Source organism: Suricata suricatta, chromosome 3 (assembly GCF_006229205.1).
Source record: "Suricata suricatta isolate VVHF042 chromosome 3, meerkat_22Aug2017_6uvM2_HiC, whole genome shotgun sequence".
Taxonomy (NCBI): domain Eukaryota; kingdom Metazoa; phylum Chordata; class Mammalia; order Carnivora; family Herpestidae; genus Suricata; species Suricata suricatta.
This window is the reverse complement of record NC_043702.1, coordinates 102,878,195-102,898,140: the sequence shown is the minus strand read 5'-3', so window position 1 is coordinate 102,898,140 and position 19,946 is coordinate 102,878,195. Positions and strand designations below refer to the sequence as shown.

The window sequence follows — 19,946 nt, the reverse complement described above, 5'->3', positions numbered from 1 at the left end:
GATGGTCAGGCCTGGCCGATAATACCCACTCAGCCACAGACTAGATGCCTGGACACCTCTCCAAGCCTCAGTCTTCTTCTCTGTACATTGGATATAACCGGCTGAGCAGTGACAGTGCGCGGATGGGATAAAAGGCGCAGGGTGGAGGTGGACCCAGACCCAGGCCCTGGGCACCAGCCCAAAAATCAAAGTCCACCTGCTACCAACCCGACTCAGGGAGCACAATTTAGGGAGCATCAGAAAAGATCATTTCATTTTCTGAGGCAGGTATGGGAATCTGTCCTACGGGGTTCAGCAACCCCTCCGCCCAACCTGTAAAGTGAAGAGGGGCAATTGGTGTAAAAACAATTTCCAACTCCTTTAAAAGGCATTAGATTCCCATCGGAGCTGTGGTCCCTTCAGGTGGGTCAGTTGGCTGCTTGAGTGAGAATCCATCCATGCGGCGCTAAAACCACTGCAGATGTGGCTGCTTTCGGTATCTGGCCTTCTGCTGCCAGGTGGAGCGCATTACCGGTTTACAGCCCCTGCTCTGGCCCTCCGCCACCATGCACAGGGCCGGAACACAGACATCGCCGCGCGGGGGGCGGGGGACGCGCGGGGCGCGGGGCCCTGCTCTGGCCGTTACCGCTCCTCCACCTGCCTGCGCGGGCCACACTTTACGACTTCCAGACAACATACTTGACTGTGATTTATTCTCCTACTTCGCGGGAGCCTTTACTTTTTATGCACCTTTTTGGGGGGTTATTTTTCTCTTGTCTTGCTTTAAAATAGGCGGTATGATCACAGGGACCTGGGTAATCTGTTTTATGGTCTTGGGGTGGGGGGAGTGGAAACAGATTATGGCACATGGTATCATGCTGGTTTGTTTGTGGTTCATGGGCATATTCAAGGCAAGTGCATTCAACGTCTGGAGTGTGCAAAGCATTATGTTAGGGACTGGGAAGGCAGGGTGAGAGGCATGAGGCTGAATGACACTCCGGATGCTGAGCCGAGGCATGCACAGCTGGGTCCGGGGACAAAGTTCCCATGGGAGCTGAAAGTCTGGCAGTGTGGAGCAGGAGGGGTGGGTGCGGAGGAGCCCACTGTGCCTGCCCACTGTGCCTGCCCTCTGGGCAGGGGACAGGAGAAAGGAGCCTCCATGTGGAAATCACCTGGTGGGGCTGGTGGGCAGGCTGTGGTTGCTGTTGGTATTATTTTTGAAATCTCTAGGACTACCTTTGTAGCAGGTACTGTTTTGGTGCATTCTGAGGAAAACTCTGGCACTCACATAGATCTAAATCCGATTCCTACATCTGTCACTTACTAGCTGAATGATGCCAGGCTTTCTCTTTCACCTTTCTTCACTGCTGTGTTCTCAAAATACAAGCGAAAAGTGATCTATCTCCCACTTGATTCTGTGGGTTCAGTGAGACAAACACTGAGACAGCAGAGCCCAGTATCTGGGACACAGGGACACGATGAGGAGGAGTGTCCATCCCTTTTTAAGGAAGGGCTAATGTTGGGGTCTTGGGGTGGCTCGGTGCATTGAGTGTCCCACTCGACTTTGGCTCAAGTCAAGATTCCAGGGTTATGGGATCAGGCCTCATGTCAGGGTCCACTCTGAGCATGGAGGCTGCTTAACATTCTCTCTCTCCCCCTCTGTCCCTCTCCCTGTATGCACTCTCACAACCAACCAAGCAAACAAACAAATATAAAGAACCACAAAAGTAGCCAAGATTGCACTTAGGAACCCCAAAAAGAGATTCCTGACTGCAAAGACTTCCCATAGTCCTAGTCCCGAGATGGGATATTCAAGGTCAGTATTCACAGCTCCTTTCACAAGGTCACAAAGGAAGACAAAGCTTCTGTAAACCTTGGACTATCTACTTACTCCGCTGTTGCAGATTTTAGATTCTGGTTCTAGAGGTGATTGACAGAAAGTAAGGGCGTGTGGAACGATCTGTCTTTCTTTCAGCCAACCTCTCTGCTCCAGAGCTCATCACAGTATAAATGACTTTGCCAGAGTGCTGGCAATTTCTCCGGTAGGAGGCTTGTTCCAACCCCACCAGCAACCTGCTCTGGTCTTGCTCCACAACCGCTTTAAAAACCTGTTCACTCAAATCGCCATGCTATGCTGTAAGTTCCATGAGGCAAAAGACTGCCGTGAGAGTTGTTGTATGCCGAACACCTGACCCACAGTGGGCATTCGCTCACCGCAGAACTGAACATCCAGCACCCTGCCCGGGTTTGCCTGACTTCAGTGACAGCTCCTGAAATCATCAGGAAAGTGATACAGGATGTGAAAGTATGTTTAGACATGTACTTGAAATTCTGCTCTGCAGCCCAGCATATCTGTTGCAAGAGCACCATATTAAAAAAAATTCACATGTCTATCACAAGGTGTCTGAATGAATAAAACATAGTTAATATAAACAGTGAAATACTATGCAGTTATAATAAAGACTACACAAGACCTTTCTAAACTGATCTATGATATGTCCCAGGAAGCACTGTAAAGTGAGAAGATCAAGGCACCGAGGTGCAAAGGCTATGATACATTTTGTGCAAGAATAAAGAAGAAATAAAAACACACACAGGAAGGATAAACCAATATAAATGGTGACTTAGATAAGATGGGTAAGAAGAGGGTAAATAGGAGAGAAGAGAATAAGGCAGTTTTGGTCAACCATCTTATATAGAATATAAATATAAAAATGTATTTATATGTTTTATAACTATATAAATAGAAGTATATATAAAATATGTATACTTAGCTTTTGTAACATGCAAATATTTTGCATAGTCAAAATATAAGATTAAATCAAAAGGATAAAAAGAGGGTAAACCTAATATTCAACATTAAGCAAAAACAAAAAGCCTCCCTGTGTATTAAACAGATAAAATAACTGCAAATGGGGGCATCTGGGTGGCTCAGTTGCTTAAGCATGTGACTCCGGCGGCTCAGGTCATGATCTCACGGTTCGTGGGCTCAAGCCCCACGTCAGGCTCTGTGCTGACAGCTCAGAGCCTGGAGCCTACTTGGGATCCTGTGTCTCCCTCTCTCTCTGTTCCTTCCCTGCACATTCTCTGTCTCTCTTTGAAAAATAAATAAACATTAAAAATAATAATAACCACAAATAAGGAAATAGTAATTAGAATAATTTGCCAATGAAGTATTCTGTCTAGCTGTACCTCCTTGTTAACATATATTCTGAGAACAAAAATTAACATCCAGGAAATGTTACACTTTATTTTGTTATCGGTCATGACATGGCTGATGTGGCTTAAACTATTTTGTGTATATGGTCAGGTAGGACAAATGAGTAAATATATTGGTGTTGTTGAGACGGGTTCTCACTGTGAGAGAAGGGAGATCTATGGAGAAGAAAGAATGATGAGGAAAAATCTAACAGTGCTGTATTTGCATTAGCTCAAACCACGAGAAATCATACTACAAACACAAGTGTGCATATGTGTATACACACACACACACACACATATACAAACACACATACATTTCCTAGTTCGGTCCACTGAAATAGACTAGAAGTAATAAGCAAACCTAACACCTAGATCCTAATTTCTAAATACCATTTGCTACAAAAAGGAACTATGCTCTTTTGAGAAACCAGCTGAGTCTGGGTCTAGGCAGGACAAGTTCAAGGGAACGTCTGGTGCAGGAAGCAAGGAAGTACTCCAAGGTTAATGGAGCAGGTAACAAAACCATAGGAGCAGAATGAGCCAGACTATGACTAGGTACATGTGGGGAAATTTGAACGTCAAGGAAAATAATGATAATAACGACATTTTAAAATGAAATCATTTGTGAGTCTAGATGAGTCTAGAGTGATATAAGAGAGGTGGAGGCAGGGCAAGGAATAAAAAACTCTTCTGAGGAAACAAAAGAAAGCTCTCCTGTAGAGAAGAAAGCAGAATGACAGCTGAAAATGCAGGAGGAATTATAGGATTAGTAGAACAACAGTTTACAACTTCCAGTGTGATAACATGTTGGTCAGGGTCATTCCCGGATTGGGAGGAAATGCTGAGGAAGGAGATATTCACACAGCGTCTGCACGTAACCCCTCAGACAACTCACTGCTTATCAATCACCTTCACAGTGCAGAGATCTGGCAGAAGTATTTTCACTGGTGATGGGGCTGAATCACCCCAATAACATCACGTACCTCTTGATGGGATGCACTGAGGAAGACAGACATCACCCATGAGGGGTTTTCTTGACAAAGTATTCCAACAATAAAGAAATTATCAAAACAACCTAAAACATATATGACTATTTTTCTTAACAACTGGCTAGTACACTTCATAAAAGGCAATATAATGAAAGGCATACAAAGAGATGGGTGGGGGCAAGGGACTTTCTCCTTAAAACAGACCAAAAGGATATGACCATCAAATCCAACATGTGAACACTGCTTGAATCCTGAAGAGAAATACAAAAACAAGTAACACTGTAGGGACGCGATGGACTGTGCATTGAATAAATTCTGATTGGATTAATGTTTATGTTCTTATGTAGGGTTTTAGTATTGTGGGTATGTAGGATAGTACCTTTATTATTTTTATTTTTAACATTATCGTTTATTTTTTTAATTTTTTATGTTTTTATATTTATTTTTGAGACACAGAGAGAGACAGCATGAGCAGGGGAGGGTCAGAGAGAGTGGGAGATACAGAATCTGAAGCAGGCTCCAGGCTCTGAGCTAGCTGTCAGCACAGAGCCTGACGCGGGCTCGAACCCATGAACCCATGAGATCATGACCTGAGCCAAAGCCAGATGCTTAACCTACTGAGACACCCAGGCGCCTCAATATCTTTGTTTTAAAAGATGTAAGCTGAAGTCTTTAGGTTTCAGTGACCAGTGTGTCTACAATTTACTTTCAAATAGCTCACACAAAAAAATGAACTAAGTTTATTTATTTATTTTGAGAGAAAGAGAGCATGAGCAGTGGAGGGAGAGAGAGAAAAAAAGAGAAAGAATCCCAAGCAGGCTCAGTACTGTCAGCCAGAGCCTGATGTGGGGCTCAATCCCATGAACCTTGAGATCATGACCTGAGCTGAAATCAAGAGTCAGACGCTTAACTGACTGAGCCACCCAGATGCCCCAAGAAGCATTTTATACCAGGAGGAAGGGAAGCCAGGGAGGGGGGAGAAGAGGGGAGAGAGACAGAGATGAAAGTGGCACAGATGTGCAAGTATGGAAAAGTTGGGTGAAAGGTATGCGGGTGCTCATTTCTGTGTTCTTCCAACATTTTCACAAGTTTGAACAGTTTAGAACAAAAGCTTTGGAGAGGAAAAGATAAGGCTTTGCACAGCACTATACCTGTAGTGAGGGCTCCATGCTATTCTACTGTGCCCTGGAAATTCATGTGCATGTGCCCTTATACCAACACACACGGCTGGCAACTAATTATCCAAGTAATTGTCAAGTGGCAAAAATGAGTATGAAACTCAGCCATTCACACATGGTAACACAGCCCTTCCCAAGCACATATTTATTAATAATGTTGAATTAATTTTCATGAGTGCTTTCAGCATATCAGGTGCTGTGTGCTCATAAAACTCATTAGTTATTATTTTCATGACTGCACTCCAGAAACCAGAGTCAAGGTTTCTGGGGATAGAGTGGTAAAAATAAGTAATAATAATTATCATATATTAGGTGTATAATGCCAGGTTTCTTATGGGTTATCAATGATCTCATATAAACTTCATCATCACCTTAAAAATGGGTTCTATGATTCATTACAGAAGAGGAAACTGAGGAACAGGGGAGCTGAGTACCCTAACAACATCACCTAAATCGACAAAACTAAGAAGTACCAGTGTTTGGATTCCAACCAAGCCCAAGGTCTAAATGATCATGCTAGAATTGGTGTGTAGGTTTGTCTACCTTGTGAAGGTAGAATTATGAGAATAGTTACAGGCCAAGAAGCTTCGTAAAGAGAATAAGAGGAGAATCTGGTCTAAAGAAGGAGGTAAGGGAATGATATTCCAGAAGGACAGACTCGGGTACAAGACCCGAGACCTGAGGGCTGGATGGAACACTGAGAACAGGCACTGTTAAATCCTTGTGGGACTGTCCCCTAGGGCAGTCTAACCAGCCTCTTTCTGCAAAAACCTATAACACATCCAAACGCTTGCACCCTGACAGCACAAGGCTGACTGGTGCTCCTGCAACTTGAGTAGGAGGAAAAAGGCTCCTAGACAAATGGCTGCTCTGCTTCCCCTACTTCACAGAGCGTGGAATCACAAGCTGCTGGCACATATTAGCTCTTTTATACTTTGGGATGTCTTGACTGACTTTGATTCATGATCTCTCCCTGGAATTCCTGGGCTCAGCACAGAAGTGAACAAGAGCAGGCCAGCCTTTGGGGAGGCACCTTTGACTGACACTTGTTATTTCACTCTTCCAGACAAGCAAAGTGTCCTGCCCAATGGCAGCACTGCATCAGAATACACATGTGAGCCAGGAGCCCTCTAACAAGGTCAAGGGCTCTTGGGTACCTGCTCATTACATCCCCACATCCATGACCCTGCTGCACTCAACAGGATTGAGTTTCCTCTTTTGCCCTCTCTGCCCGGCCCCGGTACACCTGTCTTTTAAGGGTTTGCCCTATGTCTCCTTGGAAGCCTTTCTTGATCGTTACTGTCTCTGATTTCCTTTGGCATCTAGTCCTGATAATGACTTCTATTTTAGAAGCTCATAGAGACTGCCACAGATTGTATTGAGTCTATTAGCACATCGCTCATTTACTTTTGTGTAAGGTACACATCAGCACATTGAGGTAAGAGTAACTGGTCATCCCTATTATACAGATGGAGAAATTGAGTCTCATAGAAGTTAATGTGCCTGGAAGTCCATAGCTGTCAAGTATCTACAAGATAAGTGCACGACTTAAACAGCAAGGCCTAGATAAAAGCGCTCTAAGAGCTCGAAGTTAAATATATGAAATCCTTGGACACTGACGATAGTGGTTTACAGTAGACTGTACAGCACTAAGCACAAGCAGCCTCAGTAAACACTGGTTGACGGTCCGTGCCCTGATCCTCACAGCACTAAAGGGAAAGACTCACCAGGTTTCTGCAATAAAATGTGCTGTGAAAGGCCTACAAGGAAGGTGTCAGGATAGGCTCTGTGTTCAGATCTTAAGAAGAACTACTCTTTCAGTGGCTGACCAAGCCCCTCTTAGAAATGGAGGATGCATAAGGAAGGGGACCTGTTAAGAGTAAAGCACTATGCTAATGCCCTTGTAAAGATATTTTCCAAAGTCTGATTTCTGCAGGTACTTGTTAAAAATGCTATTTCTGGGACACCTAGGAGGCTCAGTTGGTTGAACATCCAACTCTTGATTATAGCTCATCTCATGAGCTCATGGGGTTTGTGGGATCGAGCCCTGCATCAGGCTCGACACTGTCAGTGTGGAGCCTGCTTGGGATTCTCTCTCTTTCCCTCTGCCCTCTCCCCTGCTGGTGCTGTCTTCTTCTCTCTCACTATAAAAAAAATCAAGAAACTAGTATGTGAGTTTGTAAGAGAAGGTGTTTGAATGAATGAATAAGCAAATAAATGAATGAGAATCACATTGCAATCCCCTCCCTCCACATCCTTTGTCCTAAACCTTCTGTTCTCCTCCAGGTGGTTGGAGTCAACTGGCCGTGCTAAATGGGTGTGTGAAAGGAATTTCTCTAAGTGCTTGTTAAAATTCTTGGCAATTCAAAGGTGACAATGCTTTAATTTCAGGGTAATGCTACAGCTTTATGACTTAGTAGTTTTATTTAATGGCCCAATTTAGCAGAAGATTATGCCGTCTGCCACGGGAGAGAGACCACTTTAAACCTCACGCCTTTGACACAAGCAGGACTGCTCCCTAGTTCCGCATAAGAGACGAGCCTTCTGGAAGCCCTCTGAGGTCACCACACCTTGGCAGACAGCGTAAGATATCAAACAGGGAGAGAGACACTTAAGACCAGTTTCCTTCCAGTAAACTGTTGAACTGCCATTTTTTTCAGCTTAAAACAGTCCTTCGGAAAACACTTAATTTATTGAAAGCAAAATTTCCCTCTGAAATATAAGCAACAATACAAGTATTATTCCAACTGATTAAACTGCTAGTGAGCCACAGCACACGTGTCACCCATGAGTGAGCCTCGAGCAGGAGATGGTACTTCTGCTACCTGGGGACAGAGACGCAACGCAGCTCATGGGCCCCTCCCAGGGATGAGCTGAGTCACCTACCTAGAGAGACAGCAGACACATTTCAAGGGAAAGGGGAAGGAAGAGAAGGAGAAAGACCTATGTCTCCTCCACCATCTGCTCGGTGGCAGTCACTCTCCGACATTCTCTAAATGTTAATTCATTTAATGGAGTACATACCAATCACAGAAAGATATTATCATCACCCTTCATATTCAGAGAGAGGAAGTGAGATACAAAGACGGAGGGCCTTGCTCATGGTCCCAAGACAGTAAGTATAATAGATATTAATTATAATAATCTGAAGGATCTAAGAAGCACCAGGAAATGTTGTAAGACTTTTAATTAATGCATATGAACTCACACACCCTCACAGTCATGCCCTTCAAAATTGGCGGCCATGAATAAGGAGCTTGGAATTTGCACAGGTAGAAGGGGACAGGGGATGGGGAGGCACAGTCAGACCTGGGCTTTCAACAGATTGCTTGAGCTGTTTTGTGAATTATGAATCAGACTGGGCAAAGCTAAAGACTTGGGTGGTTTTATTTATTTTTTTTTTTTGAGAGAGAGAGAGAGAGAGAGAGAGAGAGAGAGAGAGAGAGGCAAAGAGAAAAAGAGAAACAGAATCAACGGCAGGCTACGTGACATCATGACCTGAGCTGAAATCAAGAGGCAGATACTTAACAGACTGAGCCACCATGCACCGTGTGTGTGTGTGTGTGTGTGTGTGTGTGTGTGTGTGTGTGTGTGTCTTATGACAAGGACATGAGATTATAAACTCTGAAGACTTGAGGGACCGCATCATTCTCCTTAAAATCTTATTTATATATTTTGAGAGACAGAGAAAGAAAGAGAGAGAGAGAGCGAACAGGGGAAGAGCAGAGAGAGGAGAGACAGAATCCAAAACAGGCTCCACTCTGTCAGAGCAGACCCTGACATGGGGAGTGATCTCAAAAACCGTGAGATCATGACCTGAGCTGAAATCAAGAGCCACCCACGAGCCCCTGGGAGACTATATCTTAATTATTTCTATATCTTCAGTGCCTGGCCCGGAGCAGACAGCCAATGCATAGTGATTCAAAGTCACAGAGCAAAGTGTACCTCCCAGGCCTTAGGACCCTCTGGTAAGACACACAGCACCCCTGACAGGAACAGCTTTAGGTCTGCTGGCTCTAATTGGAATCTTGTTTCTATAACTTGCTACCTCACTAACATATTTGCAAAGTAAAAACAATTCCAGTTATTTCACAGTGATGCCTTTTGTGCTAGCCCAGTAGCCAGCAGATGTATAGCAGAAGTGTATGCAGTTTGTAATCGAATGACAATATTTTGGCAACTGTACTTCTGCTCGTGGTGAAAGATAAGTTTGATTACTTGAGCCTCAGTGGTTGTAGACAACTTTGGCAGACATGTTAATACTTCCTTTTTGTGAGGTGTGTGTGTGTGTGTGTGTGTGTGTGGACTCGAGTGTTTGGGGTAAAGGCCGGAAGGGGGATGCCACAGGCGGTCTGAGAACAGAACTTTATTACAGATGCACAGGACACCAATGACTAAATTCTACCTCTCTTTTGTGTAAAATACAGCTGCCAGAAATTAACAATGTACTTAGAAACTCAGGGAGAGATAAATGTGCCATAAGTTGGTTCTACACAATGTCATGGGTTCCTCTTATTTCCTAATTTCCTATACACTTATCGACCCTTGTACAGCCCGTACACAAACTGTGAACTTGCCGACATGGCTCTAACGCAAAAGCAAGGTAGAGAACTGTCAGACCTAACTGAATGGATGCATTTCTTTCTTTTTGTCAATAGTCTGGATGATAATCTATTACCTGCAATCACACTGCACAATTATGTACAGGAATATTAGGGAGACCTCAATTGCAGCTTCTCTACCTACTCCATTATGCATGCTTTGATGAGTTTTAATGAAAACACATCCTGCTGCCAAAGAAGGGAGAAACAGAGCATCATAATAATGAGAGTTATAAGATATGGAGACTTGTAAAGTGGTTTGCAAATGGATTATAAGCTTTTTGAGAATGAAAAACAAGTTTTGCTTTAGAGATTTACCTAAACATTCCTTGTAAATTCCTTGCAATGGCTGATGATTGCTGTACAGGTCTAGATCTAGAAATCTAGAAATTGGCATTGTATCCATCAAGAGAGAAAATCAGTGTGTTTCTGTTGGTGGTTTTAAACAAACGATTTTGCATATCCATATACAATTGTATTGTACAAAGGAAAAACACACTGTGTGTGGCTGGGAAACATCTTTTAACATGTTGACAAGATGTCCTGTTAACATTAAACATGACAAAACGGAAGCAACATAGATTGAGTTTAAATGTCAAGTTCTAAAGAAAATCTTATTGGAATGCCTCGCTTTTCTAATTCTGCTTTACCAATACTAGAAGCTTTCTTTCATAAATGCCTCCTCCAGGCTACCAGAGTCTCTGAAATCTCATGGCACCTGCAGAAGGAACACAGACTTTATCACTGGCAAGGGTATGTAGTGATCTTTTACAGCTTGCATGAGTATATAGATATCATCTATACTAGGACTGCAGTTTGAGAGAATGAGGGCAGGACACCAGGGTATTTGGCTACCCTACCTATTTCATGACCAGCCACTTTTTGGAACCAGGAAGTTTTCATATATTATAATTCTTATATTAACCTTTGAAGGCAGCCATTTTTATCATCTCCATTTTCTTGATAAGGAAACCAAGATCCAGGAATGCTAAATGACTTGTCCAAGGCCACAAAGCTGGAATATGCTGGCACTAGAACTGGAATTCCAGTGTGACTCCAACACATTTGTTATTGCCATTGGCCATCCCCATGCTTGAAGATAAGAAGGGGCTTGGGGAAGGTCATCAGTGGGAGGTACTGGAGGCAATGGGGAACAGTTGGGCCCTGACACTGTTGGATTTGCAGAAGATGTTCCACATGGGAGAAATGAGCCAAGCCCGCTTAAATCAGACATTGAGTTAGTATCCACAATTCCAGACTGCTGTTGATTTAATGGGACAGGACCTTAATCTAAGATAAATTAGGGGGACTGGGAAGACACAAAGGGAAAATGTAGAAAATAATGTTTAATTTGGCTGGAATTTCTCAAAGTTCCATTTAATCTGAACTCATTGGATGATACACAAAGTAAATCCAGAATTCATCATACGCTGTCCCTAGTTTTCCATCAAGGGGCTCATATAGATCCATGGGAACACACATAGAAATGCTGGCAGTCATGATCCTACATGATTGGCGTCATGATAGAAGTATGAAGAAATGAGATAAGAGCATAGTGTAGGAGCACCCAACCACAGGTACCTCAAGTCCAGTTGTCCAGAGTAACAGAGCCAATGCGTATATCATCTATCTATTGATTGATTGATCCATGAATTTTAAGGCATTGCCTCACAAGATCATGGAGGCTTTCTTTGTAAGTTCAATGTCTGCAGGGTAAACCAGAAGGCTGGAGATCCAGCAAAGAGTTGCAGTTGGAGTCTGACAGCCACCTGCTGGCAGAGTTTTTCTTTGTTTGTTGGAGGTCCGTTTCTATTATACTTAGGCTGTGAACTAATCAGATGAGGCCCCTCCACATTTTGGAGGGTAATCTGCTTTACTCACAGCTCCCTGATTTAAGTCTTAAACTCATCTAAAAAATATGCTCACAGAAATGTTAATGATATTTCTTGACCAAATATCTGGGTACCACGGTCCAGCCAGGTTGAAACATAAAGCTAACCACTGGACCAAGGGAAGCAGGAAACACCTGAGAAGTCTCATTCTCCTACCTTCCAACCCCAAGTTCTTGCAGATTCCCCAGATGGTCACTGATTTCAACTGCTTTCTGTGCCTGGCTCTTTCTTCATTCCTATCTTCTCCTTTGTATTGATCCCAGTGCCGAGAACTTGCTCACATCCTGATGGCAGCTAACCCGCCCTGCAAGCCCACTTTACATGCATTTGCATCCAGTAAACTAATGCGGAGTCCACCTAGATTACTTGCTGTGTTAAATGTCTTCCTCCGTACTTGCCCAATCAGACTGACACAGGCAAGGATGACCAAAAACTTCACAGCATTGGCTAATATTATTCACATCCAGGCCAGGAATTTTTTATGACCAGGTAGATAGTGGCCCAGGGCCCAGGTGTACCTTTCAACCAACCATTACATTTTAGTATGCCATGATTTCTCTAAGTGGTCTACATGTCCCTCAGTAATTCACCAACTGAGTGACTTAGCAACTTTTAGTCCATTACTTCTCTCTGTCTCTTGTTAGTGTGCATTTCCTGCATTCATCTTAACCTCACTTCCATTGGCCCATGAAGGGAGGTCCTACCTGCTTCAGGTTGAAATCTATTGACCAAATCCATGCCTTATGTATTTGCATGTTTTGTGGATTTCACTGATAGCCCCTGCCTCACCACCATCCTTGATCCTTGCTAAATTCTAATCATTTGTTTCTCAACACTTCTTTGTACAGTTATTTAAACAGGCTAACATGGATATTTTCTATTTGCCCTACCAATGCACGCTCCCTTCTGCTGCCTTCTCTGTGCCCAGGAAGGCTGCAGAAAAACATGACAGCAGCAAGCATTCTTGCTTCTGAATTCTAGCTGGGTTCTCAGTGGAGACATGGGAAAGAGACTGGAAAGACCAAGGGGAGATGGAGGTCATTCCCTGAGCCCTTTGCTGGCTGTTCCCACACAGGTGGTCATAGTTCTTTCAAGGCAAAACCTCTCCACATGCTTCTCCCCTTCATACTTTGGCAACTGTCCCTTCATTTGCCTCTGTGGGCCTAAGTGGGAACAGCCCCTCTGTTACTAGCTCTGTTCTGTGGTTCCCTTCCCATGATTTCCTTTTGTAAGCTCGCACCTTTGTAAACAGTCCCTAACTGAGCAAGCCCTCTGAGAGATCCACTGTCCTCAAGATAAAGGCACAAGCTAAAGTCTACATATGGTATGAGGGTGGCACCCTGTGGATGGCGTTCAGAAATAGTTCATCTTTCATTCAGAGACATTTAACTAGTCTGGCATGCTCAATTATGGTCTATGATAAAGTATTCCTTCTTTTCCCCAGAACTGGTGCAGTAGCTTTCCTTGCTGGGAAACTATAGTTGAGATTAAGGACCTTCAATAGCTTTTACTTATCCCTACTCAAGTAAAATTGATCCTTTTCTATTCATCCAATTTGATTAGTTTTTCAGTGTTCTAAACTTGTGACTCATCTTGGTGAGTTTTGTGGCCCCCACAAATAAGCAGGCTCAAGAGACCCGTAAACTTTGTTCCTGACATTCATTTGCTCTTCATGGAAATGCCCTCTTTCGCCTCTTCTGGCGTCTCGGAAACATTCATTGCCTGCCTAAAACCCCTTTACTCCACATGAGGCTGGTTTAGGTGTCCCTCCTGTGGGTTCATAGAACATGATACTCATCCTGTCATTATCCTTATATTATAATTTCCACTGTGTTTGCTCCATGATTAACCTGTGAAGGAGACTGAAATGATATCATGAGGGATAGAATTCTGTCCTCCTAAAAGATACATTGGAACTCTAAGCCTTGGCACCAGTGAGCACAACCTCAGTTGGAAATAGGTTCTTTGCAAATGTAATCAATGTAAGAAGAGGTCACACTCCATTAGGGTGGGTTCTAATCCAGTATGACTGGTATCCTATTTACAAGAGGATACATGAGAGGAGGTTACCTGTGACTATGTCAAACGGAAGTAGGGTGACAATCCCAGGCAGGCAGTCACTGAAGGTTGTCACTAAGCCTAGGAATGCTCAAAGGTTAGGCCAACCAGCAGAAGCCAGAAGAGCCAAAGGAAGGCCAAGGGAGGATTCTTTGCTACAGGTTTCAGAAGTAGTTGGCCCTGTGGCACCTTGAATTTGGACTTCTAGCCTCTAGAATTGTGACACATATACTTCTGGGTATTTTTAAGCCACTCAATTTGTTATAGCAGCCTAGAGAATCCATCACAGCACTATTTAGTATCCTTAGCAGTCGGCACAGTGCTGGAAATGTACAAATGTACCTTGAGCTGAACAGAACTATACATTGTATACAGAGATGTGAGAAGGAGCCCAAATGTGCATCCCTGCAGAACCTTCCTCTTTATCTTCCACATCCATCATTTCACTCCACATTCCATCCAAACAGTGGGCCTGCCTTCTCTCCTACCCAGCAGCTCGGCAGTGAACTGGCCTGGGACACAGTGTGAGGTCTGGCAGGCACACTGTAAAAACGTGCACAGGTTCAGAGTCAGTCCACTTTATAAATAGGTGTAATCACCCCCTCAGGTTACTCCTATACACTGGCATATGGTCCCTGTGCAGAGATCATGCTGCCATCCAGTGAACGGGGCAGTTACTTTGTGAGCACCTAGGAGCTCATCTCCCCAGGACCTCCCTGTCCTAGGTGAGGTGCACAGACTTAATGTTCCGGAAGGGGGAAGGGGCCACCTGGCCTGTAGCAATGGGGAGCTAAAGCCCTCCCTTGCCCGGGGTACATGGTAATGAGAGACACATTTGGGATTCAAATTCCCTGATTTCCATGACTAAAATCTGTCCCTCTTCACTTTCCTGACATCTATTTGCCAGCATTGGTAGAAGACTTCTTAGGAGAAACGTCCCCTTTTCTGTTGAGCCTCAAATGATCTCTCAGGGAATTCTAAATGAGGAAGGCCTGTGAGACCACCTGGCCCCAGATCCTTATTTTAGGATCCCAGACCTTATTTATGTGCAACTAGGCCAGGGACACTCAGCTGACTGGCGCAGGTTCCCTGCCTTCCGGTGTTGTCTACACTCTCTGGGTTACCCCAGTAACGCTGTGGAAAAGTGCAGAGAACAGTGCCTTTTTGTTTTCAGAAACTGGAGCCTTAGCAGAATGAGTCTCCCCTCCACCCTACCCCACCCCTCTTCAGTTCCCTCTGCTCTAGCTGCCCATTCTGTCTCCCTTCCCCTTCCCTGTCTTCACTGGACCCCTATGTCATACTTTTCCTGGTGTTGCAAACCACTTGTAGTTAAGAACATTAAACACATATAAATAGAAAAACATGTACATGATCATTATTATATTTATTTTTTAAACAAGAGGCAGGGAGCTCCATGTAAATAAGGCCTAGGAATCAATGACACCCTCTGTGTCCCTGAACTTGCATTAGTTGGAAGAGTTAAAAAATTTAAAGCTACATTTAATGTCTATATTTTATTTTCAAAATATATTTTAATGAGACAAAGGAAAGTCAATGCTTGATTTCAAAATATATATTAAAAAGTATAAAAACAGGGAGGAGGACAAAACATAAGAGACTCTTAAACATAGAGAACAAACAGAGGGTTCCTGGAGGGGTTGTGGGAGGGGGGGATGGCCTAAATGGGTGAGGGGTAATAAGGAGTCTACTCCTGAAATCATTGTTGTACTATATGCTAATTAACGTGGATGTCAATTAAAAACTAAATTTAAAAAATAAGAAAAAATAAAGTATATATGTAAAAACCATATACATTTCATAGAAGAAATACACATACACATTCACAGAAAATAAAATTCCAAGGAAATTCTAACAATCAAGTGATAATAGCAATCTCTAGATTGTGGTTTAGGGGTCCCTTCAACATTTTCTTCATACTTTGCTTTTCTTCTTAAATTTTCTATAATTAATATTGATTTACTTTATAACAAAAATTGAATCCCTGTTTAAGGCAAAACATAAGCAATACCAAGTATCCAATTAATGTTTTAGTGATATAAATTATTACTGCACCAGAAGGTTTTGTTGGCTTCCTGAGCCTTGACTATTAGTTCCAGGATTTATGACCTCGAGCAAGTCATGAAGTTCTCATATTCTCTCTCCCTCTATGTAAGATAGAGATAAAAATATCTACTCAGGTTTTACTGTGAGAAGTCAAAGAGAGGGTATTTGTAAACTCTCAGTTGAGCTCCCAGAGTTGGCAGGAGCTGTGTGATCACACATGATCTCTCCTTTTTCTCATTCCTCTATTATTTTTGGTAAAGTGTGGGTCAGGGACAATTCGCATCGGAATCATGTAGGGGGCCTCAGGAAATGGGCACTGACTGAACTCGAATGTCTCTAGCCAGAAAGTCTACATTTTCATCAGGAATTGCTGGAGGTCCATTTGTTAATGACATTTAGAAAATAACCACGATCCACAGGGAAAACTAGTGCTTCATCTCTAGGCTAACACTCTAGGTTACCATAACGATGAAAAGAAAACAGTCCCGCAATTACTAATTATATTATGGGGGGAGTTGAGAAGCAGCTAGCATACGTGCAGGTTGGAGACATGAAGTAAGTATTAAGAAAATACAAAGAAATGGATCTAATTCTGTGTAAATAGCACCTTCTGCAGAAAACTGTGGTTGTTTGTATCCAAATGAACAAACTGCTAAGTGCCTGTAATCACCAGTTTTGCAATGGTTTGCTTGCATTTCTACCTGTGATATGCACGGCATTTTCCCTGATATTCCTGTCTCATAAATGAGAGTGACTATATCTTCTTTCTCTGCATATCCTCAGTGCGAAGGCCAGCCTGTGACTACAGAAAGAGCTCAGAAATTGCTTGCCTTGTTGCAGGAAAGCCTGAGGCCTGAGGATTCAGTGAGCCTTAATAGCCTCTACTTTTCTGCTTTATTACATGATTCTGTTGTCATTTCCAAAGGCCAGTGCTTGAAACAAATGTACACAACAATGTGTAGGTGCCAATTAATGACATGAGGGGGACGGTACTTGCACTGCTGTATTTTTATGGAAGTAGAACATCAGGTGTGGGCTTTGTGGAATTACTTTGCAGAATAACTTAGTGATCATAGACTGTTTCTAAATACATGCAATAACTGATTCTCACTATGTCTTTCTGCACTTGAGAAAAGGATGGCTGGGAAAATGCAAATAGTTCACTTTTCTTGTTAGGCACCTACTGAATAACGAGTCTGGACAATTCCTCCAATACTCATAATTGCATCTAATCTTCAACCCAGTTCAGAGATAAACAACTGAACCCCAGAGAGCATCTGGGATACACACCCTCCCTGCGACCAGACACGATTCACACTTCCCCGCTTCCTGAGTCAGGGCTCTCTATTGATTTTCAGTGTTGGTTTTTGTTGGTTTAGTGTTTTTTCCTTTTCTTTCTGTTTCTGAGCTTTGAGAGAGAAAACATCCTCAGCAGGCTGTCCAGAAAATGCTTCCTAGTTAACTCTTGGTTTGGCAGAATGTGATCCAGACCAGTAAGTCTTCCCCTGCTTATGAAAGATAACCCAGCTGCTAATTTCTATTATTTACTTAAAGACCATGCCCCTACACCAGAAGTAGGTTCTTTAAATTTTCATTTACACAAGTCCCCTACAGTGGACTTCCCTTTGCTGCATCCCATCATGTAGCTCGGTTAAGCGGAAGGGGGGATTCTGCCCCTTACCCGTGATGTTGCAGTACACTTGGAGGGGTCCCAGCGGCCCGCTGCCATCGGAGTCGATGTAGAAGAAACCAGCTGTGTTCCCTTGGTGCCTGTATACCTCGCAGGATTGCTCATAGAGGGCTGAAAAGACACAAAGACAGTAGGATGAAACTTTGTTTGACTCTACATATCACTCTGGAGAGATCAGTACCTCCTACTTATACTGACTTTCAGTGTTTATTCCTTCCCTTTCTGTAGCCTCCATCCCCCCCTCCCACCAAGTCCTAACAAACCAGTGTTCCTGATGTTACTGATGGAGCTGAACGTCCATTCACCCTAGCATTTCTTCTTCTGAACGTTTCAGAGGTGACTTCCTTTGAAAAGTCTCCCCTTCACTCCTTTGTGGCCCTCCTCCCTGTCCCTCTTCTGTGCCCACATGGGGTACTGAGCTAGGATCAACATGCACTGTTCTGTCTTCTCCAGAGGTCACAGAAGCTGGAAGGGTGGTCCTGTTGCATGCTGTGTTCCAGCCCCTGGCACAATGCTACATTCACATTAGGACTTCAAAACTGTTTGATTAGTGAAAGAAAAACTGAATGAATATATGCAGTCATACCTCTTTTTATTAATATAATAACCATATCTTATTTCTGTACAACCAGAGCTCAGCACAAGACCTAAAGCATAGATCAGGTGTCCAGTCAGGTTTAGTCCGTGTTGACTGAACAAGCACTCACGAAGGTCCTACTATGTGTCAACAGCATGACTGCCACGTGATCGCAGACCCTGAATGAGGCCATCAATCTGTGCCATCGAGTGCTCACAGTTTGGCTGCAGCCACAAACGTGTTTTTGCAAACAGAGAGGGGCAGGCACGGGTGCCTTGAGACAGGGTACTTTGACCAATATGCAGATTGGAGAAATTTCTAAATCTCATTACATTAACATGAGTGAATTCGGTGGTGTGTAAAGGAGGCATCTGCTGTCTCATGCATGAGAATGTAGAATGTCGTCTGATGTTTGAGACAGGACAGTGTAGCTCAGAGCAGCGGGTACATATCCAATTGTGTCATCCTTCCGTGCTTAAAACACTTCAGTGGCTCCCAACAGCTTCGAAGACATGGCGCCAACTCCTCACCTTAGCCGGCATGCCCCTGTGACTAATGTTCCATTCCAGGAATGCGAAGCTGCACTTTGTCATGATCAAGTGTGAGGGGTTTCTCAGATAATTCATTACCAATAAAGTTCTAAAGCTTGAGAGGGTTTGACTTTATATAAATTAGAGTGAATTCAAGGTTATCCTTGTACTCATACACATCTCTCTTGCAGTCACGCACACTTTCCGAAGCAGAGGGAAGTGGGAGAGTCTAGTTTGCATCCTACAGACTGAACATAACATATAGCTTATTTGGGTTCACCCAAACCTAACACACCAGGGTGTGTGGCACACATATGCAAGTCAGCTCTTAGGTGTGTTATCCTTCCTGACCATGCCCACACATCTAAGATGGCCGTGCTATCAAAGGAAGTACAACTTCCCCATTCAAGGTAAATACCATTCAGGCAACATATGGGGGTTCATTATAGCTAGGAACATGAGCTCTGGAATTAGATTGGGTGCTTCTGCATCACAAGGCTACCACTTACACTGACCTACTTACTGACACTAACCACTTACTGGGAGAAACCACTTTTCCCGTATAGGCAGCCTCAAAGATAACTCGTCTTATCCACCTTTAGTATTCATGCCTCGTTCCTGACTCCAAGCCCTCCCCTTGAGTGTGGGCTGGACTTACGGATGTGCCTCTAATAGAATATGACAGAGGTGGCAGATGTCAGTTTTAAGACTAGATTTTAAAAAGGCAGTGGCCTCCATCTTGGGTGTTCCTGGATCACTCGCTGTCAGAGAAGTCAACCGCTGTGTCCCACACCCACCCTGGGAAGAGGACCATCCGAGTGAGCCTGAAGGCTTCTGGGCAGCCATGTGAGGAAGCCCTGAAACAGATCTTCACAGTCAAACACCAAATGACCACAGCGCTGTCTGACATCTTAATTGAGCCCCGTGAGAGACAGAGTGAGAAACGCCCAGCTAAGTTACCCAGGGAAACTATGAGGTTATAATGTTTCCAGTTGCCAAATTTTGTTATAATTCATTACACAGCAATCGATGACTAATAAACTGCCAAAGCATTAATTTTCTCATGGGGCTACAGGTATAAGAAAGAGCCTACCTCATACAACTAGTGAGGATTCAAAGACATACTCATAAGAGAATCACAAGGCTTGTTGGGCAAACCAACACGTCCTGCTTCCCTTCTGTGCAGA

The 19,946-nt window shown here is 43.5% G+C and overlaps 1 protein-coding gene across 2 annotated transcripts in view; it reads right to left on the bottom strand.

Annotated features, from left to right (window-relative positions):
- Positions 1–19,946, bottom strand: part of CNTNAP5 (contactin associated protein like 5) — a 789,622-nt gene that overhangs the window by 246,947 nt on the left and 522,729 nt on the right. For both annotated transcript variants that reach the window (XM_029934734.1, XM_029934735.1), the window contains one exon: positions 17,644–17,763. In XM_029934734.1, coding sequence (XP_029790594.1) covers positions 17,644–17,763 — 120 coding nt within the window. The remainder of the gene's footprint in view (positions 1–17,643; positions 17,764–19,946) is intronic.